Source organism: Dermochelys coriacea, chromosome 1, assembly GCF_009764565.3.
Source record: "Dermochelys coriacea isolate rDerCor1 chromosome 1, rDerCor1.pri.v4, whole genome shotgun sequence".
In the NCBI taxonomy this organism is placed as follows: Eukaryota; Metazoa; Chordata; order Testudines; family Dermochelyidae; genus Dermochelys; species Dermochelys coriacea.
The window spans coordinates 11,348,338-11,376,061 of record NC_050068.2 but is presented as its reverse complement, the minus strand read 5'-3'; the positions used below and the strand labels follow the sequence as shown (position 1 = coordinate 11,376,061).

The window sequence follows — 27,724 nt, the reverse complement described above, 5'->3', positions numbered from 1 at the left end:
GTACTTAGATCGACTTACCGTGGTGTCTTCATTGCAGTGAGTCGACTGCTGCCGCTCCTCCGTCAACTCCGCCTGCGCCTCTCGCGGAAGTGGAGTACAGGAGTTGACAGGAGAGCGCTTGGGAGTCGATTTATCTCGTCTAGACTAGACGCAATGAATTGATCCCCACTGGATCGATCACGGCCTGCCGATCCGGTGGGTAAGGTAGACATACCTTTAGTTTCTCTGGGCCTTTCCCTGGCTTTCGTGTGCTACAGCTCACTTCATCGGATGCATTTGGTGGAAAATACAGTGGAGAGATTTATATACACACAGAGAACATGAAACAATGGGTTTTATTATACACACTGCAAGGAGAGTGATCACTTAAGATGAGCTATTACCAGCAGGAAGGAGGGGGGGAAGAAGGAAAACTTTTTGTGATGATGATCAAGGTGAGCCATTTCCAGCAGTTAACAAGAACGTCTGAGGAACGCTGGGGGGAGAAATAACATGGGGAAATAGTTTTACTTTGTGTAATGACTCATCCACTCCCAGTCTCTATTCAAGCCTAAGTTAATTGTATCCAGTTTGCAAATTAATTCCAATTCAGCAGTCTCTCATTGGAGTCTGTTTTTGAAGTTTTTTTGTTGAAGGATAGCCACTCTCAGGTCTGTAATCGAGTGACCGGAGAGATTGAAGTGTTCTCCAATTGGTTTTTGAATGTTATAATTCTTGACGTCTGATTTGTGTCCATTTATTCTTTTACGTAGAGACTGTCCAGTTTGACCAATGTACATGGCAGAGGGGCATTGCTGGCACATGATGGCATATATCACATTGGTAGATGCGCAGGTGAATGAGCCTCTGATAGTGTGGCTGATGTGATTAGGCCCTATGATGGTGTCCCCTGAATAGATATGTGGACACAGCTGGCAACGGGCTTTGTTGCAAGGATAGGTTCCTGGGTTAGTGGTTCTGTTGTGTGGTGTATGGTTGCTGGACTAACACGGCTGCTACTCTGAAACCTGTCATTCGAATACAGACTAACACGGCTGCTACTCTGAAATATCAGTGTGTACATAACCTGCTATTTTTAGCCCTGCAGTGCAAGCCTGATTCACTTGACCCGGATTCGGAGGCTCACTGCAGCAGGTTTTGTGGGGGGTTTTCTTTTTGCTGTGTAGATGTGCTCGAAGTCCCACTGAAAGGCGGTTTACTGGGAGCTGGATGGTCATACCTAATATACTTAGCTCCATTATTGAAAATCCATGGGATTTGGATTCCTAAGTCACTTAGGAGCTTTTAAAAATTGCACTCATCGTGCATACATCTGTGAGATCTGAAAGTGCTTTATAAGGGAAGTATCATTCTCCCTGTGTGGTGAGAAATGATGGGGAAACTGAGGAACATAGCAATGAAGCGACGTGCCTGAGGTCACACAGTGAGTCAGCTGTAGAGGGAGGTGTAGAACCCAGCACACTTGACTCCCAGTCCTGTGCCCAATCCACCAGACCATGTGACATCCTATATATTAGTTTTTGGTTGTAAACTGGTTAGTGTTGCTCTGTGTTGACCAGCTGTCACGTTCCACTCAAGAGGTGGCTGCATAGTGGTGGTGGCTGAGGTAAAGAGCTCTAGTATCCTGCAGGCTGTAAGGTGCTCTGGAAATGTAAGCTAATTACTTATGCTTTATTCTGCTACAGTGGTGCATGGGTGATATAAACTCAGCCACAAAGTCCTTTCTTTCCATTGTTCTTTTGACACAGCTTTATTAACATGGCGACAAGGAGGCTTCCTATGACCCAGCTGCTGCTTCAGTGACCCTGTCGCCATTCCCAGCACCTTGGTATTGGGGTTTGGCCCGGGCAAAGCACGTGGGAACCAGGATGCCCTCCAGCCCTCTTGAGATGCATGGGGGAAGGAGCACGCTGGCAAGGAGCTGGCAAGGAGCACGCTGTCTGAGCAGGCTGGGGCTGATGCTAGCAGGACTGGGATCTCCAAAAACTGCTGCAAAAATGGGAAACATTTCCGCCTCCCACCCCCCACCCCCAATGTCTTCTGTTTCTCACAAAAAACTTTAACTGGTTTGGAATTTTCCAACCAGCTGAGCTTTCTCATCACTGTAACCAAGCAGAGCAGCTCTGACAGTGCTAGGCAGACAAGCTTCTCCTAAAGGCACTGGCTAGCAAGGGATGGATTCTGTTCCTGAAATGTTTCAGTCCCTCCAAGATTAGGCCCCATCATGCTAGGTGCTGTAAGTACACGTAGGAGGGGCCGGTCCCTGCCCTGGAGAGCTAGCAGTCTAAACGGACAAAGGATTAGAGGGGAAAGAGCAGCACAGAGAGGTGAAGTGATTTGCCCGTGGTCAATGGCAGAGTTGGGAATAGAGCCCCACATTTCTTGCTACTTCATCCACTGCTCTATGTACTAGGGCAAACTGCTGCTGGACCAAGTATATGATAGTAGAATGCAGTGTCATTTCAGAAGCTCCTGAGGATTTATTTGGTGCACTCCTTCCAAGGGCAAACAATGGGCTTTGTATTTCTAGTCTCTCTCTATTCTGTCCTTAGGTATTTATCCTGCCCTCATCATCACAGTATCTGAGCACCTCCAGTCATGTATTATGTGACAATGCACAGTCAGCTCATTGCCAGGGGATGTTGTGAATACCAAAAAGATAACTGGGTTCAAAAATGAATTAGAGGATTCCTAGCAGGATAGGTCCATCAATGGCTATTAGCCAAGAGGGTCAGGGATGCACCCCTATGCCCTTCGTGTCCCTAAACCTCTGACTGCCAGATGCTGGGACTGGCTGACAGGGGATGGCTCACTTGATAATTGCCCTATTCTGTAAATTCCTTCTGAAGAACCTGTCATTGGCCACTGTTGGAAGACAGGATGCTGAGCTAGATGGACCATTGGTCTGACCCAGGATGGCCGTTTTTGTGATGTAACTGACATTTGTCACATGTGGTTCATTCTCTCTGTATCCCTCCCCCAGGGGAAGAATTGTGCATAGAGTGGAGGGCTTTTATGTCCATGTTTCTTTACATTTACATTAGAGAAGGCAGGTCAGAGAACTTTCTCTTGCCCCTGGAGCAGAAGATGGGGAGGTTGTGATAGCCCTTAATTTCTGGAGTTCATTCCACTGCTTGAATCAGCCCCCCTAGGGAGCTTCACCCTTATTGCAGAGCGCTCCACTGTGCCAGAGGGGGCAGTTGTTGACCATAGTCTTCATCCTAGAGCTTTAGATAATCTTAGGCACCCTGGGTCCAGGCCATGGAGCACTGTGAAGAGATGGACCAGGCCCTTGAACTTGACTCTTCAGGAAGCCGTCGGGAGCAGAAGACAGGGATGATGCGCTCTTGGTGGCCTGGGTTGCTGAGGAGACGCACTGCTGTATTCTGTAGTAGCTGGAGGGAGACATCCTGTCTGATGGGGGTGATACTGAATGAGCCCATCAGATACAGGGAAATTACCCCTTCCCTCCCTGGAGTCTGATGGCCAGATAGTCACCAGGGCATCCCAAGAGCCTCTTTGGGTACGTCTGCACTGCAGTAAAAGACCCACAGCACTGTCTCTGAGCTTGGGGCCATAGACTCGATCTTGCGGGACTCAAAGTTGGCAGTGTAGCCCGTTTTGGGCTGGGCTCCAAGACCCACCCACCTCGCAGGGTTTCAGAACCTGCCCTCCAGCCCGAGCCTGAATGTCTACACTGCTATTTCTCCCTCCCCCCCCCGCCAGAGCTGCCCGAGTCCACTGATCCGGGCCAGCTACAGCTGTGCCACAGGGCTTTTAATGCAGTGCAGAGGTACCCTTCCATGACAGAACTCTTATTAGAGGGGCGTCAAGCAGCCTCCCGTAGGGGGAATGGAATGGATGGTGCGTGCACCTGCGCGCGAGAGAGCAAGGGATTAATAGCGGATACTCAACCCCAGGCCTGGCCCAACTCCCCGTGCAGCACTGGCAGACGCCCTTTGTGGCTGGCCTGCTGCACCACGGCTAGTCTTGATCTCTGCCCCCCAAGAAAGAGCTCTGTGCTGGCTTCACAATGACGATAACGCTTTGACTTACAGATAGCACCTTCTGCTGGGGGATGTCAACGCGCTTGGCAAATCCTAGCGTGTGTAACCTCATTACCCCCCAGGAGAAGTAAGCCGCAGTAGCCATGTTCTTGGGGGCGGGGAACGAGACTCAGAGAGGTGGAGTGATTTGCATAAGGACCCACAGAAGTACAGTGCTGGCAGAGTTGGGAAGAGAAGCCAGATCCCCGAGCTCCGGCCACAAAACCATCCTTAGCTGCATGCTCATGGGCTAGGGATTTAAACACTCCCTGTTCAGAATCTCAGCTGCCGCCGTACCCAGGCTCAGGAGCTAGAGGTGCAGCCTGAACCCCCAGGAGTCCCAGCCACCTCTCCCCCAATCTAATGACTGCAGCGGCCAGTTCTTGAAATGCCAAACACACTCTCAGCCCAGGAGCAGAACAGTCACTTGGGCTGCGGCTACGAGCTCTTCCTCTCATTGGATTTGTTTTTGTTTCCTTCTTGACCCTGGTGAGCCACAGCCTTGGGCTGTCGGGGAGGGGATGTGAAAGCCAACACCCGGCCACTAGAGAGGCTGGAATTGAAATAGGAATTGGTGGCACCAGGCCCAGCTGCCTTGCAGTAGCTCAGCTCATTGCAATAACAGCACCATGTCTGTATAGCCAACTGACCCAGCCCTTGTATCATCCACATGCAGGGCCAGCCTGTCACCCTTTCCCGGACCACCCATTGCCCCTCTCCCCAGGGTGCAGGCTCCCAGGGTGGGGAAAGCACCTCTCCAGCCCCTCATCCGTTCCCCCTTCCTCCTCCCAGCACTGGAGACCCCTGCTGCATAGGATCCCCCATCAGGGGGAGCAGCTCCAAGAGGAGGGCCTACCTGCAGATGGCATAATGAAGCTTATTGGTGCAGAGGGAGGATGGGACTGTCCCCTTCCCTGCCCCGCCCACAAGAGCTGGAAGAGTGAGGGAGGGGGAATGAAGTTCCTTTCTGCATCAGGAGGATGGGGACAGACAATGCAGTTCCTCTTCCCAGCTGCCAGTGGAGCTTGGTGGTGGGCAGGAAGAGCAATGGAGCCCATCTCCCAGCAGCCTGGAGTGGGGGAAGTCTCCGGTGGGTTCCAAAGAGGAGGCCCAAATGGGGAAATCAAGTGCACTCTCCACCCCAGAGCCAAGAAGGAGCAGGACAGGGTAGAGTCTGGGGTGAATTTCACTGAGTGACACAGCTCCTGCTGGACACCCTTCCTGCAGGACAGGAGTTAGGATTTAATGCACTAGCCAGGAGACCCAGGTTCAATTCCCAGCTCTGCCCCAGACTCCCTGTTTGACCCTGGGCAAGTAACTCAGTCCCCATTCCCATCCGTACAATGGGGATAACAGCCCTGCCCTTCCTCACAGGGGTGTTGTGAGGCTAAGACCTTAAAGAGTGTGAGGCACTCAGATGCTGTGAGGATGACGGCTAGGTAAGTACCCTACAGAGCGAGGACTAGAATGGCGGGAAGATCTCTGTGCGCTTTAGCAGATGGGTTCTGTCTGATGGCTGGCAGATGTGTGCAAAGTGCTTCCTGCCCTAGATGCATCTCATCACTTCCTCTTTGCAGTCCTTCTTCCCTTGTTGTACCTTGCCTATGCTAAAAGAGCAGGGAGGGCTCTTAGACCTTAGCAGTAGTGAGCATTTTCCCCAGTTGCAGCCATTTTACGGCAGCACCAGTTCAAAACCCCTAATGTAGATTGAAAGCAGCTGTGCACATGGCTGGATTTTGTGGGGGGGGGCACTGCCCCCTGTGACGGGTTGGGTCACAGAAACCCCCTAGGGGCTGCCACCTGATGTGCTGAGACGATCCCTGAGCCCGTTTTCCCTGCCAGCTTGGGACTTCAGAATCCCGCCTGGTTGTGCCAGACATGCTAGCCTTCTGCAAACATAGACCCAGGTCTCAACTACTTCCTCCGAAAGCTGCAGGCTTAATTGAAAACAACTTAAGAAGGGCTCCTGTCTCCAACACCCAGTTGCCCAGTTCCCAATGGGGTCCAAAGCCCAAATAAATCTGTTTTACCCTGTAAAAACATAAACTCGTAAATTGTTTGCCCTGTATAACACTGATAGAGAGATATGCACAGCTGTTCTCCCCCCCCTCCCCATTCCCCCGGTATTAATACATACTCTGGGTAAATTAATATGTAAAAAGTGATTTTATTAAACACAAAAAGTAGGATTTAAGTGGTTCCAAGTAATAACAGACAGAACAAAGTGAATTACGAAGCAAAATAAAATAAAGCATGCAACTCTAAGCCTAGTACAGTAAGAAAACAGAATACAGATAAAATCTCACCCTCAAATGTTTCAATAAGCGTCTATCACAGACTGGATGCCTTCCTAGTCTGGGCCCAATCCTTTCCCCTGGTACAGCGCTTGTTCCAGCTCAGGTCGTAGCTAGGGGATTTCTCATGATTGCAGTCCACTTTGGTCTGTTCCACCCTGTTATATATCTTTTGCACAAGGCAGGAATCCTTTGTCCCTCTCTGGGTTCCCACCCCTCCCTCTAAATGGAAAAGCACCAGGTTAAAGATGGATTCCAGTTCATGTGACATGATCACATGTCACTGTAAGACTCCAAGCCATAGGCGCTGACTTCTTCTGGTGCCGGTGGGTGCTTGACCCCCCTCTGCCCCTGGCCTGCCCCCATTCCAACCCTTCCCCAAAGTCCCGGCCCCAACTCCGCCCCCTCCCGCTGCCCCCATTCCAACCCCTTACCCAAAGTCCCCGCTCCAATTCCGCCCCCTCCCTGCCCCTATTCGACTCCTTCCCCAAATCCCCGCCTCGGCCCCGCCTCTTTCCCCACCTCCTCCTCTGAGCGTGCCACGTTCCTGCTACTCCCCCCTCCCTCCCTCCCAGCGCTTGCTACAGCTGTTTGGCAGCAGCAAGCGCTGGGGGGGAGGGAGGAGTGGAGACGTGGCGCACTGGGAGGAGGCAGAGGAGGAGATGTGGCGGGGCCGGGGGAGATTGGCTGCCGGTGGGTGCAAAGCACCCACTAATTTTTCCCCGTGGGTGCACCAGCCCCAGAGCACCCACGGAGTCGGCGCCTATGCTCCAAGTCCTCTTTCCTCCCAGCCTGACTCACAGGAAGGCCTGCAAGCAAACAGAGCCACCCACAGTCAATTGTCCTCGTTGATGGGAGCCATCAAGATTCCAAACCACCATTAATGGCCCACACTTTGCATAACTACAATAGGACCTCGGTTATATTTCATATTTCTCGGTTCAGATACAAGAGTGATACATTTATACAAATAGGATGACCACACTCAGTAGATTATAAGCTTTGTAATGACAAGAGACCTTTTGCTTGAAGTATATTCCAGTTACATTATATTCACACTCATTAGCATATTTTCATAAAATCAGATAGAGTGCAACATCACACGCCCCCAAACTGCAAGCCTCAGGCAGGCCGCCTTAGGACACATCTTGACTAACAACGGCAGCGCTTTAACGTGGCTGTAAAAAAACCACTCCCATGAGGGAAGTGCACTATCTACACTGCCACGTTACAGCGCGAAACTTGCAGCGCTCAGCAGGTTCTTTCACACCCCTGAACGAGAAAGTTGCAGCACTATAAAGTGACAGTGTAGACAAGGCCTTAGTGCAGCAGTGGCCAACCTGTGGCTCTGGAAGTTAATATGTCGCTTTCTGTACAGGCACCGACTCCGGGGCTGGAGCTACAGGCGCCAACTTTCCAATGTGCCGGGGTTGGGGAGAAGGTCTCTGCTTGACCCCTGCCTCTGTCACAGGTCCTTCCCCACTCCACCCCTTCCCGCCCCCTCCCCTGAGCCTGCCATGCCCTCGCTCCTTCCCCTCCTGCACACCACGAAACAGCTGATTGGGAGGGAGGAGGAGGCGCTGATCGTCGGGGCTGCCAGTGGGTGGGAGGCGCTGGGAGCATGGGAAGGGGAGCTGATGGGGGGTTGACGATGTATTATTGTGGCTCTTTGGCAAAGTACATTGGTAAATTCTGGCTCCTTCTCAGGCTCAGGTTGGCCCTCCCCTGCCTTAGGGCATGGCTACACTTGCAGATGTAGAGCGCTGGGAGTTAAACCGGCCTTCAGAGACCGCAGCAGGGAAAACGCTGCCATATGTTCACACTGTCAGCTGCAAGCACACTGGCATGGCCACCTTAGCAGCCCTTGCAACGCCACAAAGAGCAGTGCATTGTGGTAGCTACCCCAGTGTGCAAGTGGCTGCAACATGCTTTACAAATGGGGCAGGGGAGGTGGAGTGTGACAAGGAGCGTGTTGTGTGTATGTGGGGGTATAGAGTGTGATTTGGGGGGCTGAGAGTGTGTCAGCATGCTGTCTTGTAAGTTCAGACAGCAGCAGGCCGCCCTCCCCCCACCCCACCCCCTTCCCCCCCACACACACCACACACACTCATAACAGTCATGCTGACACCTGGGCATTTCAGCCGTGGTGCAGCAAGCGTTATGTTTCTCATGGAGGTGAATTACCAGGAGCGCTCCAGCTGCAGAGTCCAGGCGCTCTATGTGCCTTGCCAGTGTGGACACCTCAGGAGTTAGGGCACCCAGGGCTGCTTTAATGGGCTCTAACTTGCAAGTGTAGTCAAGCCCTAAGTGTGCAATATAAGGAGTTCTGCAGAGGAGACAGGAGACTGCTCCCAGCTTGCGCCCCTGAGGCAGGGAGTCAGAATTTTGTTTATAAACACAGTGATTAACAGGTGATTAAGATAAGAAAGGGCTGTTAGGATGTTTCCTAAAGTTAAATGATCTGTTCCAAGCTTGGTGAACTGCAAAAAATAGTCTAAATGATAGAAAGTAAGTGTAGATTCAAGAGGTAGTAACAAAGTTACTAATATCTTTCTATGAGAAGACAACTGATTTTTTAGACAAAGGAAATGCAGTAGATCTAATCTACATGGATGTCATAAGGCATTTAGTATAGTTCCACATGAGAAATTATTAGTTAAACTGGAGAAGATGGGAATTAATATGAGAACTGAAAGTTGGATAAAGAACTGTTTAAAGGGGAGACTAGAACAGATCATACTGAAAGGTGAACTGTCAGGCGAGAGGGAGGTTACTAGTGAAGTTCCTCAGGGATCGGTTTTGGGACCAATCTTATTTAACATTTTTATTAATGACCTTGGCACAAAAAATGGGAGTGTGCTAATAAAATTTGCAGATCATGCAAAGTTAGGAGGTATTGCCAATATGGAGGGGTCCAGAATATCATACAAGAAGATCTGGAGAAACTTGTAAATTGGAGTAATAGAAATGGGATGAAATTTAATAGTGCAAAGTGCAAGGTCATGCACTTGGGGGACTAACAACAAGAATTTTTGCTATAAACTGGGGACTTCTCAGTTGGAAGTGACAGAGGAGGAGAAAGACCTGGATGTATTGGTTCATCACAGGATGATTAGGAGCCACCAATGTGATATGGCTGTGAAAAAAGCTAATGCGGTCTTGGGATGCATCAGGCGAGGTATTTCCAGTAGAGACAGGGAGGTGTGAGTACCATTATACAAGGCACTGATGAGACCTCATCTGGAATACTACATGCAGTTCTGGTCTCCTATGTTTAAGAAAGATGAATTCAAACTGGAACAGATGCAGAGAAGGGCTACTAGGATGATCTGAGGAATGAAAAACCTGCCTTATGAAAGGAGATTCAAAGAGCTTGGCTTGTCTAGCCTAACCAAAAGAAGGCTGAGGGGAAATATAATTTCTTTCTATAAATACTTCAGAGAGATAAATACCAGGGCGGGAGAGGAGTTATTTAAGTTAAGCACCAGTGTGGATTCCAGAACAAATGGATATAAACTGGCCATCAACAAGTTTAGGCTTGAAATTAGACGAAGGTTTCTAACCATCAGAGGAGTGAAGTTCTGGAACAGCCTTCCAAGGGAAGCAGTGGTGGCAAAAAACCTAACTGGCTTCAAGTCTAAGCTTGATAAGTTTATGGAGGGGATTGTGTGATGGGACTGCCTACAATGGCATATAGCCAATTTGCAACTGCTAGCAGCAAAAATCCCCAACGGCTAGAGATGGGACACTAGATGGGGAGACCTCTGAGTTACTACAGAGAATTCTTTCCAAGTTATCTTCCTGGTGAGTCTTGCCCACATGCTCAGGGTCTAACTGATTGCCATATTTGGGGTTGTGAAGGAATTTTCCCCCAGGTCAGATTGGTAAGACCCTTGTGGTTTTATGTCTTCCTCTGCAGCATGGGGCCTGGGTCACTTGCAGGTTTAAAATAGTGTAAATGATGTCTAAATAGTGCAACTTGAAGTTTTTAAACCATGATTTGAGGACTTCAGTAACTCAGCCAGAGGTTATGGGTCTATTACAGGAGTGGGTGGGTGAGGTTCTGTGGCCTGCAAGGTGCAGAAGGTCAGACTAGATGATCATGATGGTCACTTCTAACATCAGTAAGTGTATCTGAGTAAGAATAAACATTACAATTTTAAACCTAACCAGTGTCCCTTAAGAGACTTACCACAAGATGACAGAACATGTTAGTATTAGAGCTGAGTGGGTCTAACATTTAATTTTCTTTCTTGATATAGGAATTAGATACAGTGCTCCTGTCTAATTTCTAAGTTATTATCTGCAAAAAAAAACCCTAGTTTTCTGTTGCCTATGTAGTCCCTGGAATCATGGTTAAAGTTGCCCTCCTCTCCCGAGAAAAATCTGAAATGGTGCCCCTCTGGGCAGGCACGGAATTTTCCCCATGCGCACACATGCGGCCCCATTGGCCTGACTGGAACTGCTCCTCCCCCCAAAAATATAGAAGTCAAACTATGCCTATGGCTGTGCACCTTACTCCAGCTTCAGGCAAACTCCACCAGCACAAATCATGCGCTGTAGTGGCTTTGCCTATGCCAGTGGCTGTGTCAGTGGATAGAAAGTTGGCTAGATTGTCGGGCTCAACGGGTAGTGATCAATGGCTCCGTGTCTAGTTGGCAGCCGGTATCAAGCGGAGTGCCCCAAGGGTCGGTCCTGGGGCGGTTTTGTTCGATATCTTCATTAATGATCTGGAGGATGGCGTGGATTGCACCCTCAGCAAGGTTGCAGATGATACTAAATTGGGAGGAAAGGTATACACTGGAGGGTAGGGATAGGATACAGAGGGACCTAAACAAATTAGAGGATTGGGCCAAAAGAAATCTGATGAGGTTCAACAAGGACAAGTGCAGAGTCCTGCACTTAGGACGGAAGAATCCCATGCACTGCTACAGACTAGGGACCAAGTGGCTAGGCAGCAGTTCTGCAGAAAAGGACCTAAGGGTTACAGTGGACGAGAAGCTGGATATGAGTCACCAGTGTGCCCTTGTTGCCAAGAAGGCTAACAGCATTTTGGGCTGTATAAGTAGGAGCATTGTCTGCAGATCGAGGGACGTGATCGTTCCCCTCTATTCGACATTGGTAAGACCTCACCTGGAGTACGGTGTCCAGTTTTGGGCCCCACACTACAAGAAGGATGTGAAAAAATTGGAAAACGTCCAACAGAGGGCAACAAAAATTATTAGGGGACTGGAACATATGACTTATGAGGAGAGGCTGAGGGAACTGGGATTGTTTAGTCTGCAGAAGAGAGGAATGAAGGGGGATTTGATAGCTGCTTTTAACTACCTGAAAGGGGATTCCAAAGAGGATGGATCTAGACTGTTCTCAGTGGTAGCAGATGACAGAACAAGGAGTAATGGTCTCAAGTTGCAGTGGGGGAGGTTTAGGTTGGATATTAGGAAAAACTTTTTCACTAGGAGGGCGGTGAAGCACTGGAATGGGTTACCTAGGGAGGTGGTGGAATCTCCTTCCTTAGAAGTTTTTTAGGTCAGGCTTGACAAAGCCCTGGCTGGCATGATTTAGTTGGGGATTGGTCCTGCTTTGAGCAGGGGGTTGGACTAGATGACCTCCTGAGGTCCCTTCCAACCCTGATATTCTATGAATATTCTATGATTCTAAAATCCCCAGTATAGACAAGGGCTAAGACACGCTTTGGACCAGTTAATGAGCTCCCATGGCAATGAGACAGCCAGCCTGACTAACCAGGACCATGTTCCCAAGGCTTCATCTGCTGGCAGGAATCTCCAGGGCTGTGCAGATCCCATGGCACTCGCTCGTTCATAAATCCCTGCTGATGGGTGCAACAACAGGAATAGTGGTGGCATATGCCTGGGGCCAGATTCTGCAGTGGTAGCCTGTAGGAACCCCAGAGTAGCTCCATTGGTTATTACTCTGGATTTACATCAGTGTCACTGAGAGCAGAAGTTAGTCCACTGTGTATAAAATTATATGGATACACACTTAAGGCAAAATGTTCGAACTTGCGGTGCCTAAACAACAGAGGTCTAATTTTCAGAGGTGAGCAGAATCTATCACTCACACAGACATCACAGGGAGTGTGCAGCAGCTCTGAAATTCAGGCATCAGACCACCTGCACTGGTGGAGTTCTATGTTAACCGTATATTATACTACATAGCATAAAAACATACGTTTTTATGCATGCATGTGTGTACATATGCATATGTGTATCTCAGAATATCAGCTGTATAGTTGTGAGACGAAAGCTGTATCTGCCTGGTTAATTTCACTTTTACCTGATATCATACAAAGTGGCACCACACAAAACTTGTAAAGGAACTGTACAAGGAAATCATCCAAGGTAGAGGGGTCAGAACTGTTAGATGGGAGTCCAACACACGGCCTGTAGGCTGGATCTGTTCTCCATTGTGTAGTCACACAGTCAGATGCTATAGCTTAGCTTTAATATTAAACAAAAAGTAAGTTTCTAGTGCTCCTGGCTGCCGAGAGACCCTTCCCAATGTGAATCAAACGTAATGGATGCAGTACGGCTTGCCTGCATCTGCAGATAGCCTGAGACAATGGCTCAGAAGGGTGGACTCCCCTGACCCCTATTACTCTGATTTTAAGTGACACGTCAACTTTAACTGAGCAGATCTGGGCTCCCATGTTTAAGAAAGATAAATTCAAGCTGGAACAGGTGCAGAGAAGGGCTACTAGGATGATCCAAGAAATGAAAAATCTGCCTTATGCGAGGAGACTCAAAGAGCTTCACTTGTTTATCCTAACCAAACGAAGGCTGAAGAGAGATATGATTGCTCTCTATGAACACATCAGAGGGATAAATACCAGGGAGGGAGAGGAGTTATTTAAATTAAGACCAATGTGGACACAAGAACAAATGGATATAAACTGGCCATCAACAAGTTTAGGCTTGAGCTGCCTCCCAAGAGGAGCAGTGGGGTAAAACACCTAACTGGCTTCAGGCCTGAGCTTGGTAAGTTTATGGAGGGGACGGTGTGACAAGACTGCCTACACTGGCATATAACGGATCTGCAACTGCTAGTAGCAAATATCTCCAACCGCCGGTGATAGGACACTAGATGGGGAGGGCTCTGAGTTACTACAGAGAAATTTTTCCGAGATGTCTCACTGGTGGGTCTTGCCCATATACTCAAGGTCTAACTGATCACCATATTTGGTGGCAGGAAGGAATTTTCCCCTAGGTCAGATAGGCAGAGACCTTGGGGGTTTTTCACCTTCCTCTGCAGCATGGGGCATGGGCCACTTGCAGGTTTAAACTAGGGTAAATGGTAGATTCTCTGTAACTTGAAGTCTTTCGATCATGATTTGAGAACTTCAGTAACTCAGCCAGAGGTTATGGGTCTATTGTAGCAGTGGATGGGTGGGGTTCTGTGGCCTGCGGAATGCAGGAGGTCAGACTAGAAGATGATCACGCAGGTCCCTTCTGGCCTTAAAGTCTGTGAGAACTCATTAATCGCTGTCCATTCTAGTGGGTAGGGTGGGAGCTGCTGCAGGGGGGGAAATGCAGAGGATAGGACAGATGAGACTGAGAGAGAGCAGGGAGAAGGAGAGAAACAGAAAGGAGGACGGGGAAAGGAGAGAAACAAAGGGCAGGAACAACAGTGGCCACAAGGGGAACAGACTTTTCACTCTGATGATGACTGCAGCGGTAACACCTGCACGAACAGTAATGTTAATGTTAAATGTAAATGTTCAGTCGCTACAAACAGGCTGTACTGTCCTCTCAATTTCTGTGCAGACCTCCTTCAGCCACCAGTGGGTGTGCAGGGTGCGCTGGGGGGGAATATATACACCTGAAATGATGCTCCAGCCCCAGGCACCATAATTACCCTAGAATTCCACCATCTCCCCTCAGTGCATTGGACACCCCTGCTCTCGTCCATCTCCATGGGCCGGGGCAGCATTGTTACTCTACCGCTCATGCTCCGACTGCTCTAGTTTTAAATGTCTCACGCAATGGAGTGTCTTTCCCTTGCCCTTGGGAGTCTGTTCCACGGCCCATTACAGCTCTCCATTAGGAAGTTCCTGCTGATATTCAACCTAGATTCTTCTTGGCTAATTGTTCATAAATCTTCCTTTCTGCGAGGGCTTTTTGCTCTCAGTTTAACTAGCAACAGCGCTCTTGGGACGAACAAGCTGGTGTCATGGGGGTTATATTGCTTTCTGTAAATACATCTCCCTTCCAATGGTTCTTCTAGTCCTTCATTTTCTACCTGTGAGATATTCCTACTGTACTAGGGCTGTCAATTAAATGCAGTTAATTTTGTTTTCAGTTAATTGCAGGCGTTAACGCATTAATTTTTTTATCAATTAATCGCATAAGTGTGGGCGGGGGGGAAACAGCATGGGGCTAAAGCCCCAGCCCAGAGTTCGGGGGGGAAAGGTGCTGAAACCCCAGCCCACAGCTCTGCCGGCAGCTGGGGCAGGGGGGAGGGGGGCTTAAGCCCCAGCCCTGGAGCCCCGAGCGGGGCTCGAGCCCAGAGCCCCACACCCTGAGGGGGGCTGAAGCCTGGAGCTCCACGCCCCATGCCCTCTACCCTGAGAGGAGTTGAAGTTCTAAGCCCCTCGGGGCTGAAGGTGTGTGTGGGGGGGGGTCACACTTTTTTTTAAGTCCAAATGGGGTCACCAGCACAAAAAACTTGAAAGACTCAGCCTCTCCTCGCCGGCCGCATGCAGAGTCCCTGAGGTAAAATCCACCCTCCCTTGCAAACAAGGGCTCGCTCAGCTGAAGGGAGTTATGCAAACATCATAGTCGTTCATTTGTAAGTTCACCTTGTATGATAAAGATTGCGCTGCAATATGTGAACGAGGTGAATTGAAATGATGTTTCTTCTGTTTATCTTTCTTACGGTGCAAATATTTGTAATCAAACTGAATATTATAAAGTGAGCTCTGTGTGCTTTGTATTCTGTGTTGTAATTGAAATCAATATATTTGCAAATATAGAAAACCCCCCAATATATCTTTTAAAAAAGGACTCTATTATTGCTTAACAGTGTGATTAAAACTGCAGTTAATCACAATTAATTGTTTTAATTGCTCGACATCCCTAATTCCTAGATAATGAATCAGACCAACCGTAGCGCCCACTGGCCCCAACCAAGAGCAGCGCCCCCTTTCACCAAGCGCCGCACAAGAACAGAGCGAGATGGCCCCTGCCCCAAAGGCAGTCTAAATAAGACAAGGCAGACAGACCATGGGAGGGGAAAACAGAGGTGAAGTGACTTGCCCAGAATCACACAGGGAATTAGTGGCAGGGCTGGGAATAAAAGTCAGGTCTCACGATTCCCCGCTTGCTAGCCCATGCTGCCGCCCCTGGTCTCAGCAGTGCTGGGCTAGAGGGTTCCTTCGGGTTAGCTGCAAACCCCACTCTCTCACGCTTGTGGTTTTGTCCCAAACTCTCCCAGCGAAGCTCAGATTTCAGCAGCGGGTTCGCTCTCACGTTTGTGCTTTTTGACCACCTCATTCCAGCCAGGCTTGCCCAAGGCACGAGGCAGTCGGTCTGGTGACCTCCTAGTGGCTCCGGAGCCCATCTGGCGCAGGCCCCAATCCTGTGAGCTCTCCCAGCCCGCAAGATGTTGAGCTCTCCCCAGACACTCAGGATGCGGTTCACAGAGCCTAGCATGGCGGTGACGTTATCCTGCCCACTAACCACACAGGCCCCGTGCCAGGAGGGCTGGCCAGAGCACAGTCGCAGGGCAGACCAAACATCTGTCTGCCGGATCCAAGTCACCGCGGCTCCAGCAGGAATGGATTTGACGCAGGGCGTCTGGCCCCGTTTGCTCTCTTGCGTCACTGACGGCGATTCTCAGACACTGGAGTCGTAACTCCCCAGAGGACCTTCCGCCTCGACCCGGTGTCTTTTAGATAAACAGTTATCGTTAGCACAACAGCGTGTCCCGGCCTGACGCGCTCCGGGGGCAAGGCCCGCCTGTGGGAAGCAGCCGCCAGCAAACCTCCTGGGACAAGGGGATTGAGCTCTTCCCAGTCTCCTCCGTCCCCCTGCTAACGGCCGATCCTTGGCTGCCATTTTGGTCCCCTGGCTGGTTCCTGTACCTGGCCTGGCAAGACAGCTCCTCCCCTCTCCCTGCCCTGCTCCTGTCGCACTCACTGGGAGGCCGGCCCGAGTCAGGCCTCACTATTGGTGCTGTGTATGTTCAGCGCAGCTGCTGGCAAGCACTCGGGGCACCCCTGTGTCGCAGAGCACAGTCCCCCTGCCAAGGAGGGGAGGCAGTTAACACACGCTCCAGCCCCATGGCACTTGATAGATAAGGAGCCAGGGCCTGATTCAACTCCCATTGCAGTCAATAGGCTCCCATGGAGGTCAGTGGCAACTGGAGCAGACCCTTCTCTGGGGATCTAGTTACTCTCTGCCAAGGTTATGTTGCCTGTCATCCTGTTATATGCTCTTGCGGCATTTGTATCCATGGCCCGTTCCAAGAAGGAAGGAAGGAAGCTGTCTGTCCATGTTAGGAGGACCTGTTATTGTTACAGGATCTAATAATTTCTGGTTCTCATCATACTAACCCATCACCATTTGACTATTTACTCCCGTTGTTATTTGCAGTGTTGTAGCCATGTTGGTCCCAGGATACTAGAGACAAGTTGGGCGAGGTGATACCTGTTATTGGACCAACTTTTGTTGGTGAGAGAGACACGCTTCCGAGCTACGTAGAGCTCTGCTTCAGGTCTGGGAAAGGCACTCAGAGCATCACAGCTAAAGGGTAGGGTGGAGCAACTAAGGAGTTAACACGTGTTGCAAGAGACCATTCAAGTTGAAGTGGGTAGGTAGCACTCCTATAGTCATAGGACAACGGAGGAGTTAGTGGGTTACAAAGTTTTGTAATGAGCCATAAATCCAGTGTCTCTATTAAGTCCATCATTTTTGATGTCTAGCAGAGCTATGAATTTAAGCTCCCAGGTTTGTCTTTTGAAGGCGTTGTGCAGGTTTCCTTGGAGGACGAGGAGTGATCGCTTTGTGAAAAGTGTTCGCCCATGGGTGAGAGGGTGTTTTAGTCTTTTATCATTTTCCTGTGTGAGCTCATTCGCGAGCGAAGTGATTGTCTGGTGACCTCCACACAGTTGTTATTGGGATGTTTACTACACTGGGTGAGATGCGTCTCACGTTGCGATGGACATTTTTAGGACTCATGGAGCTTGAAAGGTGTGTTGGAGGCGGGGTATTGAACATCGTAGCAGCTGAAATATGTCTGCAGGTTTTGCATTGAGGTTAAGGCAGGGACTGGTGCCACTTTGTGTTGGTGGGTACTGGTCTGTGTGGAGCTGGCTCCTGATGAGACTGGGGGATTGTTTGATGGCCAAAAGAGTCCACAGTGTAGACAGGGCACCGAGATCTTCCCTGGATGGTGCCTGGTTTGGGTGCAATGAGTGTAGCGTGCCAGTGCTGTTAATGCACTGGATAAGCATTGTCACCAGGCAATCATAGTGAGCCATGGCCAGTTCTGGGCCATTTTACACTAGGTAGCATCTTCCATATGTGCGCTGTTTACCATTGCTTATTGGGGACCATGTTCTCACTTGTCTGTAGCTCAGCTGACTTAAGTGGAGTGATGCTGCTGCTGATTTATGCCAGGTGAGTGTTTATATTACACTAGCGCCCAGAGGCCCAGGTCGGGATCAGCCATCCACTGTACCGGGCCCTGTGTGAACACAGAGGTAGACACAGTCCCTGCCCCCAAAGAGTCTAAAATCTAGCTCTCCCAAAGGGCTTTATACACTTGAATGAATTCGCTTGGAGAGCAGGATAATACAGTGGAGGGAAAGAGATGGAGACATGTTTTCAGAGGCATGGCGAGAGGGCAGCAGCTGCAAGGGAGAAGGCACTTGCACCGAAAGGGCAGCAATGGAAAGGAGAAGGATTGTTGTGTGGTTAAAGCACTGGATTGGGATCCAGGATAGCTAGGTTTGATTTGTGGCTCTGACACCGACTCACTGCATGGCCTTGGGCAAATAATTTAATTTCTGTCTGTCTCAAAGCTCCATGGGGAGCTAACCCTTCCTTACTCACACTTTTTGTCTCTCGTCCATTTTCATTGGCTGCGCCTCGGTGCAGGGACTTGCTGTGCATGTGTACAGCACCTAGCACAACGGGGCTGTGATCTCGTGTGGGGTCTCTGGGCGCCAGAGTGGTATTAATACATCATGGGGGCGGAGGCTGGTGTTAGATGAATGGGGAACAGAACAGGAGGACAAGGTCCGTGAAGGATATTGAAGCAAGAGGGGCAATTCTGTGCAGTCTGGGGCTGGGTGGTAATGTAGAGGGATGGGGCAGACAGGAGAGCAGCCTCACTAAATCAAGATGGGAGGAGATGCTATGCTCTGGCTCTGCGTGTAGTTCTGAGGTCAATGCAGGAGTCACTGGGTGAAATCCTCTGGTCTGGGCTATGCAGGAGCTCAGCCTTAGATGATCACATTGATGGCCTTCAGATCTATGAGCTGGACCTTGAGCTGAATGAAGGGCCAGTGGGGTTGTTTGTTGGATGGGGGTGATGTGCTGTGCTCCTTGGTCCAGGGCTAGTTTGGTGTCAGCATGGCTATTGTGCGTGCCGGTGAATCGACGGTTCCTGGTGTGGAACAAGTTCCTGACTGTCCCGTTCTTATTTGCTTGCAGGCTCTTCTGCCGCGGAAAGCCTGCTGGGTCTAGGCTGAGCCCAGCATGGAGATGGAGAACCATACCGTGGCTGCGGTGACGAACTCCTGCACCTTTCATGAGGAGTTCAAGCAGATCCTGCTGCCCCTGGTCTACTCTGTGGTCTTTGTGGTGGGGCTCCCCCTGAACTTCATCGTCATTGTGCAGATCTGGCTCTCCAGGAAGGTGCTGACCCGCACTGCCATCTACATGCTGAACCTGGCCATGGCCGACCTGCTGTACGTGTGCTCCCTGCCGCTGCTCATCTACAACTACACGCAGAAGGACTACTGGCCCTTCGGGGACTTCACCTGCAAGTTCATCCGCTTCCAGTTCTACAGCAACCTGCATGGCAGCATCCTGTTCCTCACCTGCATCAGCGTCCAGCGCTACCTGGGCATCTGCCACCCTCTGTCGTCCTGGCACAAGAAGAGGGGCAAGAGGTTTACCTGGATGGTGTGCGGCGGGGTGTGGGTCATCGTCATCGCCCAGTGCCTGCCCACCTTCATCTTTGCCTCCACGGGGATCCAGAGGAATAAGACTGTGTGTTACGACCTCAGCCCCCCGGACCGCTCCGCCAGCTACTTCCCCTACGGCATGACGCTGACGGTCACGGGGTTCCTCATCCCCTTCGTCTCCATCCTGGTGTGCTACTGCTGCATGACCAAGATCCTCTGCCAGAAGGACGAGATGATAGGCCTGGCCGTGCGCAAGAAGAAGGACAAGGCCATCCGGATGATCATCATTGTAGTCATTGTCTTCGCCATCAGCTTCTTCCCCTTCCACCTGACCAAGACCATCTACCTGATCATCCGCTCCTTGGCAGGCGTGCCCTGCCTGGCCTTGCAAACCTTTGCCATCACCTACAAGTGCACTAGGCCCTTTGCCAGCATGAACAGCGTCCTGGACCCCATCCTCTTCTACTTCACCCAACGCAAGTTTCGGGAGAGCACACGCCACCTGCTGCACATAGTGAGCTCCAAGTGGAGGCACGACACATGCCGCACCTACCAGTCGTAGGCTCTGGGGAAAGGAGAATGAGGGGGGCGTGTTCTGCTGCACGGAGGCAGAGGACTGAATGGCTGTGGCTTTATTGCAGCCAGCCCTGCTTTACCCAGCAACAGAGAGAGAGAGAGAGAGAGCAGGAGGCAAGGACTGATGGTCCTGAGCATAGAGCTGGGAGCCAGGAGCTTCTGAGTTCTTACTCCCAGTTCTGGCCATGGGTGGGTCACTAGGCCTCTCTAGGCCTCCCTTTACCCATCTGCAGGATGGAGAACAATACTCTGTAAATAACAGGTAAAATGATGTTGACCTGCCTCACCTTGGTCAGGGCCTGGAAAGTGCTTTGAGGCTGGACCATGCTAAGAACAGTTTATCCTTAAAATTCCAGCAAATGGCCTGAGCTGGGAGAGGTTCCAGTACAACTGGAAAGAAGGAAGTGAAAATAATTGGGAGCAGGTTTTGGGGCTGGGCTAGGTGGTGTCTGAATGCAGTATTAGTACGGTTACTGTGGTGCACCGCAGCTGTCACCTATGAGGAGGAGTGGAGCTTTTTGCGGATCTGCTGCTCGCTCTGTGGATTTCAGCAGAACTGCTGAGGGACTGGCGGTCCTTGCCACAGATCTCTGGCTGGCAAAGCCCTAGCAACCATGCGTGGGGCTTTGTGGTGAATTGTGCTACTGACGCTGATTACAGTGGGCCCCACTCCATGCCATTGGAGTTGCAGCACGTGGGTTTATCCTAATGTGTTTCATTCAGAATGATGTTTCCAGTAGATTTGGGAAATCAGTTATTAGCAAGTAGTTCAGTGCTTCCTCTGGTTTACAACTACCTAGATTTGGTGGACAAAAATCTCTCTCTGTGTCAGTCCCCTAGAGAGGAGATCACCTCTGAGAACCAGCCGTTCGGGAATAGGGGAATCAACTGCTACTTGCCAGTGCACAAATTACTGGGATCTGGTCATCTTATCCACCAGCTAGTGTTTTTTCACTGCTTTGCCACAGTAACTCAGCTTAGTTTCCCAAGCAGAAAGCTGATTTACTAATGCAAGGAAAACCTACATTGGGAATTTAGAGATGACAGTAGGTCTCTTGGGACCACATGAGTCTACAAAAGGATTGATCCATATGGGAGGACAGGAAAAGGGAAATTTAGCAAGTACATCTACAGTATTATTGGCTGTTAACAATGAGGACACAATCATTAAGCTAACCTGACTATAACAGTTTGATTCAATTCTATCTAGGTTGTCTTACAACTCTCATCCCTATAATATCTGAGCATCTTACAATGCAATCTTCCTGGTTTCAACTGTTTAAAGATTCATAAGTTGCCTGACTGGATTTAATAGGGCTCTGGTGTGTTTTTATTTTGTTTTATTTTATTTTTGGGCACCCTCATTATAAAAGAATTCTCACATCATCTCCAGCATTTTGAGCTAATATCTAGTTCATGGGAAATTTAATCTTGTGGGTTTTTTTTAAAAAAGGAACTAGAAACCAGAATATTTTTAAAGAATTTCTAATATAGCTGCAGTGTTTTTATGATACACTGGTTTAGAGTGTATGTGCATATCTCCCTCTAGTGGCAGATCCTAGATATAAGACTGCTATTTAATTTAGCTCATGCAGTAGAGACCTGTGTTTTTGAATATCACTGGTTCAGTCCCCACTGAAGTTAGCATATGCGCGGCCACATCTCATGAAAGGATGCACTGGGCTTTTTAAGCAAATCAACTCTGTTGTGACACATCACTGAATAACATTTAATTTGGGGGTGGGAGTGGAAGAAATGATTGGAATGACTGTCGATGCTTATGCCTGAGATGGTTCTTGATTAGCAGCAGAAACTAACCAGTGAGTATGGGCAGGGTATGAAATAAGAGTTGAAGAATTTAACTGAACAAAGGTGGAGTCAACAGACTGGGCCAAAGCTAGCCCTGGGGTAATCTAGCACACCGTGGATAAAATCACTTTGAACTTTGTGGAGTTGCATCTGCTGACAGTGGGGGTGAATTTGATGCAGTGGGGAAGTGTAGGTGCTGTATCTTCCCGTGCTGGGTGCATTTGAAATTAGCATTGAGACAAGTAGCCAGACATCTCCTAGGCACTACTCTGAGTAGTAATGTGTCATCTATCAACCAGCACGGTCATGTCATAGCCACTCGTGACATTTGTCCTCCGAGCTGTTTACGGGACGTCTGCCACATTGGTCTATATACCAGGGATTGATCCAGGGATCTCCAGAGCTAAAAGCACAAGCACTTACACTGTGAGCTAAGGAACCTAGTCCCTCTTGTGGGTAGCTGTAACAGCTTCTACCGCTGCGGGTCAGCACAGCAGCGGACCAGATACACACACATACCCGCACCAGTGGATGACATTTACACCACACCTGGTGGACTTGTGTCCACACAGCAGCTATGTTCCCAACACAGCCACACTCTGCTTCATTTAACCTGACTTCTACTGATACCATTTGCTTTTCCCTGTCTCAGTGCACCAGATGTGCTCATCTTCCTCTCTACCCCATCTACCCCTCCTCTTCTCTAACTCACTACTCCCATGGGCAGGGGTAATGGAGGCTGGTGGACCCAAACTTCTGCTAATGCTGTCTGCCGCAGCCCTGGGGCTGGGCCATGGCAGGGCTCAGAGCTCCTCTGGGGAGCCTGGGCTAAGGACTCCTCCGGACTGCTCCAGGCACCAGCGGGCTGTCTGGGGCTCGGGGCTGGTCCGGGGGCTGGCCGGGGCTCAGGGCTGTGCGAGCAGGCCGGCCAGTGAGAGCAGGGTGGCAGAAGGGGCCTCAGGCAAAAGGGGCGGACGGGGCAGGGCCTCGGGCAGAAGAGGCAGGGCAGGGGCTAGCCTCCCCAAACGGGAGTTCACGTGCCGCCCGTGGCCAGTCCCTTCCAGGCCTCATACCTCTCCCAATCTCATCCCCCTGGCAGCTCCATCTCTCTCTCCAACCATAGAATCCCAGAAGTGTAGGACCAGAAGGGACCTTGAGAGGTCATCAAGTCCAGTCCCCTGCACTCAAGGAGGGACTAAGTAATAACTCGACCATTCCTGACAGGTGTTTGTCTAACCTGCCCTTAAAACCCTCCAGAGATGGCGCTTCCACAACCATTGCCATGAGCAGCATTCTAGTCATTTGCACTGAAGAATAATCCCACTTCCCCGACAGGAGCTTCTTTCCCATGAAGCTCTGCACATAACGCATTTGCATAATGCTCTTCACTGTAGTCCTTTGTGGCAAAGGCTGTGTCGCCTTCTGTGTTTGTACAGCACCTCTCACAGTGAGGCCCCGAATGAGACTTTGGGGGACTTCTGAAATCCAAATGAATAGTATAATGTGAATCCACCCTTACCGCCCTGTACCAGTGCATTCTGGGAAAACTATCCCATAGTGCCTCAGTAGGCGATAGCATGCCCAGACTGGCACCCGCAGCATGTGCAGCAATGCCTTCTGGGATGTCCTACCACACACACAGCTGGGAGGGAGCAGGCCGGGCCAAGCTAGTGATGCAGGCCTGGTGTGGGGGTACCATGGACATTGCAAAGAAACATTGTGCCAAAGCAGTTCTAGGAAAGCATCCATGGGCTGGACTAGGGTTCAGGTAGGGGTGGAAGTGCTGCCATGGTTGCTAACCAAGTGTTAGCGGTGGAGGCAAGCCAACCAGGCCACTGCCTGGTTACAGATGCTACTAGAAGTTGTACTATGGACGTTGTAAGGTCAAAGGCAAAGCACCCACTGAGCCAACAGGCGACATGTGGCCACATCCACACACACAAATCCCGCAGAGTGTCCATCGCTGGAACTTAGCCATTCACTGGACACTACGGCTGCAAACACTAGATCTGAACTACCAATTCTTGCCCACCTAAAGCTCCCACTGAACCCACATTGGGCCTTGCCTAGGGGGAACGGAAAGGCTAAACCGCCACCATCTGGTGCATGTGTTTTGAGACGCTGTAGAGGGACTTTGTGTGGAGTAACCGTAGCGTTACCAGCTGGTCCCCAGATGTAAATCTACAGTTCAGAATTCACCTTTCAGCACAGGCACTGACTTGTAATTTTCCCCGAGGTGCTCCACCCCCAGTCTGCTCCTCCCCTCGAGATCCCACCCTCGCTTTGCCTCTTCCAGCCCCCGCTCCAACCCCTCCTCTGAGGCCCTCACCTGTTCACTGCTCTCTGCCCTCCCACTAGTGCCTCCCCCAACCTCAGAACAGCTGATCGGCGGCAGCACTTGAGCCCCAGAGCACTATAATCGGTGCCTATGCCTTTAGGGCTGACCCAAAGCCCAATGACATCAGTAGGAAAAACTCCCATTGACTCAATGGGCTTAGGATTGGGGCATTTCTTCTGGTTGATTCCAGTGTTTGAAAAGCTCCTAGGGAGAGTTCTAATGCAGCTATTTGGCCTGAAGGAACCTCCCCCAGCCTGGCATTTCCCCAAAGTGGCCCTGTCTCTGGAGTTGAATGACTGGTTATCAGGCCTCCTTCTCCTTGGTGGAGATCACTGGGTTTGACCGACATTTGCTTGAGAGCAGCACCCTCTATCTGGGCCATATCCAGGCTTGGGGTAGATAGGACCACTTCCACCATCAGCAGGCAAAACTCCCAGGTGCTTTAGTGTCTCTAGGTTCAGTAATACTCAGACTTCAGTGGTTCAGGAGCCAAATTAGCCATCAACAGTACCCAAAAGAGCCCCGGGAGTGTGAATTCATTGTTTCATTTACTATTTTTATATCTATATAATTATTCTCACAGCAAAATGGCTGACCAAGTAGTCTACAATTGGTTAATAACATAGTAAAAGCCTCCTGATTGGTTAATAATTAAATCACCCAGGGTTTTAATATCATGTGCTACAAAGAGCCACGGGAAATGTAGTAAAAAGCCAGTTGCGGCTCCCCAGCCTTAGTCTGAGTATCACTGCTCTAGTAGGTGGGAATGTGCACTAGGACTCAGGAGAGCTAGCCTCCAGTCCTGGCTCTGCCACAGACCTGCTGCGTGACCTTGAACAAGTCACTTCATCTCTTTGCGCTTCTGTTTCCTCTTCCACCCTTTGGCCTTCTTCTCTGTTTAGACCGTAAGTGCCTTGGGGCAGGGAGCATATCTCACTATTGCCTTTATGCAGTGCCTCGCACGATGGGGCCCTGATCTTGACTAAGGCCCCTAAGTACTGCTGTCAGACCAAGAACGATAACTAGCTGAAGGCCCGTGCTGTCACATTTGTGTGGATCAAAAAGCTGAAAATGGCTGAGGGCTTAAAAATTGGAGGGTAACAGACTGCGAATCCCAGTGCTGATTGGACCTGGCGCTAGTCTAAACACAAAGAGCTCTCAGCCAGGCTGGTGGCTGGTCTCATCACTGACTCAGCAGGGATTCTGCACTTCAGAGGGACACCAGACAGATTCGCAAAAAGAAAAGGAGTACTTGTGGCACCTTAGAGACTAACAAATTTATTAGAGCATAAGCTTTCGTGAGCTACAGCTCACTTGAGAGCCCTGCAATCTTTTTCTCTAGCTAATTAGTTGTCCCTGACTACTCTAGGCCTGGATTTGGGCTTTGAGGAGGCCCAGAAGAGATGCCTGTAAAGAAAGATCATAGACATGTAGCTGAGTGTCAGTTTAGAATTTACAGACAGGATTTCCCTTTGTCCATTTCTTGTTTTATTTATAAATGTCCTCTGAACTCTATGGTCCCAGGGAGACCTTAATAGCAGTAAATGGGCTCATAGCACTGCCCTGGGACAGGGTTTCAATTGAATATGTGGGCTGGCTGACTTTTATTCCACTAAATCAGGGGGTTTCAACCTTTTTTCATTTGCAGACCCCTAAAAAATTTCAAATGGAGGTGCGGATTCCTTTGGAGAACTCTGACATAGTCTGCGGACCCTCAGGGGCCTGTGGACCGCAGGTTGAAACCCACTGCCCTAAATTAACTCTAGGGATGAAATGACCAGCTGGCTGCATTTGTTACTAGAAACTAAGTCTGGGCTGAGGACTCACGCTAGTGTTTTGGATCCCTGACTTGCCCCAGTCCCTTTAACTGCTTCGTAGGCAATGCAGAAAATACTGACTGGTCTTTTCTGAACCCAGACGTTCTGGGACAAATTCACTGAAGTGGATACAAAGCCACTGAAACCCATAGAGTTGCACCAGTATAAATGTGTTGTACAGCAGATCTGGATTAGGTCTCATGTAACTTAGGCTCAGCTTGTCTGTTGTAAAAAGGGTCTATCCACTGTAATGTTACGAGTGGCCACAGTCCCTAATGGGCTTAAGTAAACCTCACGATGAGTTATGCTATGTAAATATATCGTATTGTGCCAGTCTGGCATGCAACAGCACCCTGCAACATAACACCCACTCCCCCGGCCCCCGAGCCAAGGACAGGAAATCCAGTTCCCACACCTGCCTGCTTTCATTATTTAACCATAACCAAACCCCCTCCTTTAAGAAGGGGAAAATCAAACACAAGGTATCCAGATCTGAGCAATATAACATGCCATGACTGAAGCTGTACAAACTCTATGTTCCACTGTCCTCCCAGGACGGGGCACCAAACAATGACCAGGGTGCACAGAGAGGAAAAAACTTGCTTGTCGCTGTGAGGAGTGGAGTGGGGAAGAGGAGGGAGAAATGTGGGTGACCAACTGCATGGGAAGGAGGAAGAATGAACTGGCCTTTTAAATTTTAAACAGATCCATGAAGGGTTTTCCCTCCCTAGTTGTGTAAGGGTGCATTTATTTTCCATGCTCTGCTTTGCATTGTTCTGCTCCCCAGACAGAAAAGAACAACAAATCCTGAATCCGACTGCAGACCCTGCTTCCATAGTCCCGTCCTCTGGGATAGTTTTCTCTCTGTTGTTTTTTCCCAGCTGCTAGGCGCTTTCTTCTTTTTTTTTTTTAAATAAAAACCAGTGGCAGGATTTTACTTTCTGCTAGTAATATCTCATCCTGCCTGATGATGAGCCGGAAAGATCTGGAGAGCTTCAGATAGACCCAGACTAGAGTTAAGGCCTGTGCCATGAAGTTCTGATCTGGATTGTAAGACGAAATCCAGCGCCTGATCCAAAACCCTTTGAAATAAATGGGAATCTTTACACTGAATTTAATAGGCTTTGGATCAGGCCCATATGGAACAATGAGATGCATTATGGGGATTGTAACCTTCCTCTGAAGCATCTGGTCGGAGACAGTGTACCAGCTTAGATGGGTCTGTCCCTGATGGAGATGGGCCCAAGCCGCACACTTCAAACCCTGTCCATTTGGGTTTCAGAGTAGCAGCCATGTTAGTCTGTATCCACAAAAAGAACAGGAGGACTTGTGGCAGAGACTGAGGCCACGTCTACACTACCCGCCGAATCGGCGGGTAGTGATCGATCTATCGGGGATCGATTTATCGCGGCTAGTGTAGACGGTCGACTTCAGCTACACTATTCTCGTAACTGAAGTTGCGTATCTTAGATCAATTCCCCCCTGCCACCCCCAGTGTAGACCAGGCCTAACAAATTTATTAGAGCATAAGCTTTCGTGGGCTACAGCCCACTTCATCGGATGAATAGAATGGAACATATAGTAAGAAGATATATAGATACATACAGAGAAGGTGGAAGCTGCCATACAAACTGTAAGAGGCTAATTAATTAAGATGAGCTATTAATAGCCTCTTACAGTTTGTATGGCAA

General features: G+C 49.7%; 1 protein-coding gene across 1 annotated transcript in view; it reads left to right on the top strand.

Annotated features, from left to right (window-relative positions):
- The window catches only part of P2RY6 (pyrimidinergic receptor P2Y6), a 28,046-nt gene extending 1,060 nt beyond the window's left edge, over positions 1 to 26,986 (top strand). The window contains exon 2 of the mRNA XM_038387892.2: positions 19,018 to 26,986. Coding sequence (XP_038243820.1) covers positions 19,063 to 20,055 — 993 coding nt within the window. The 5' untranslated portion in view covers positions 19,018 to 19,062 and the 3' untranslated portion in view covers positions 20,056 to 26,986. The remainder of the gene's footprint in view (positions 1 to 19,017) is intronic.
- The last annotated feature ends 738 nt before the right edge of the window (positions 26,987 to 27,724 follow it).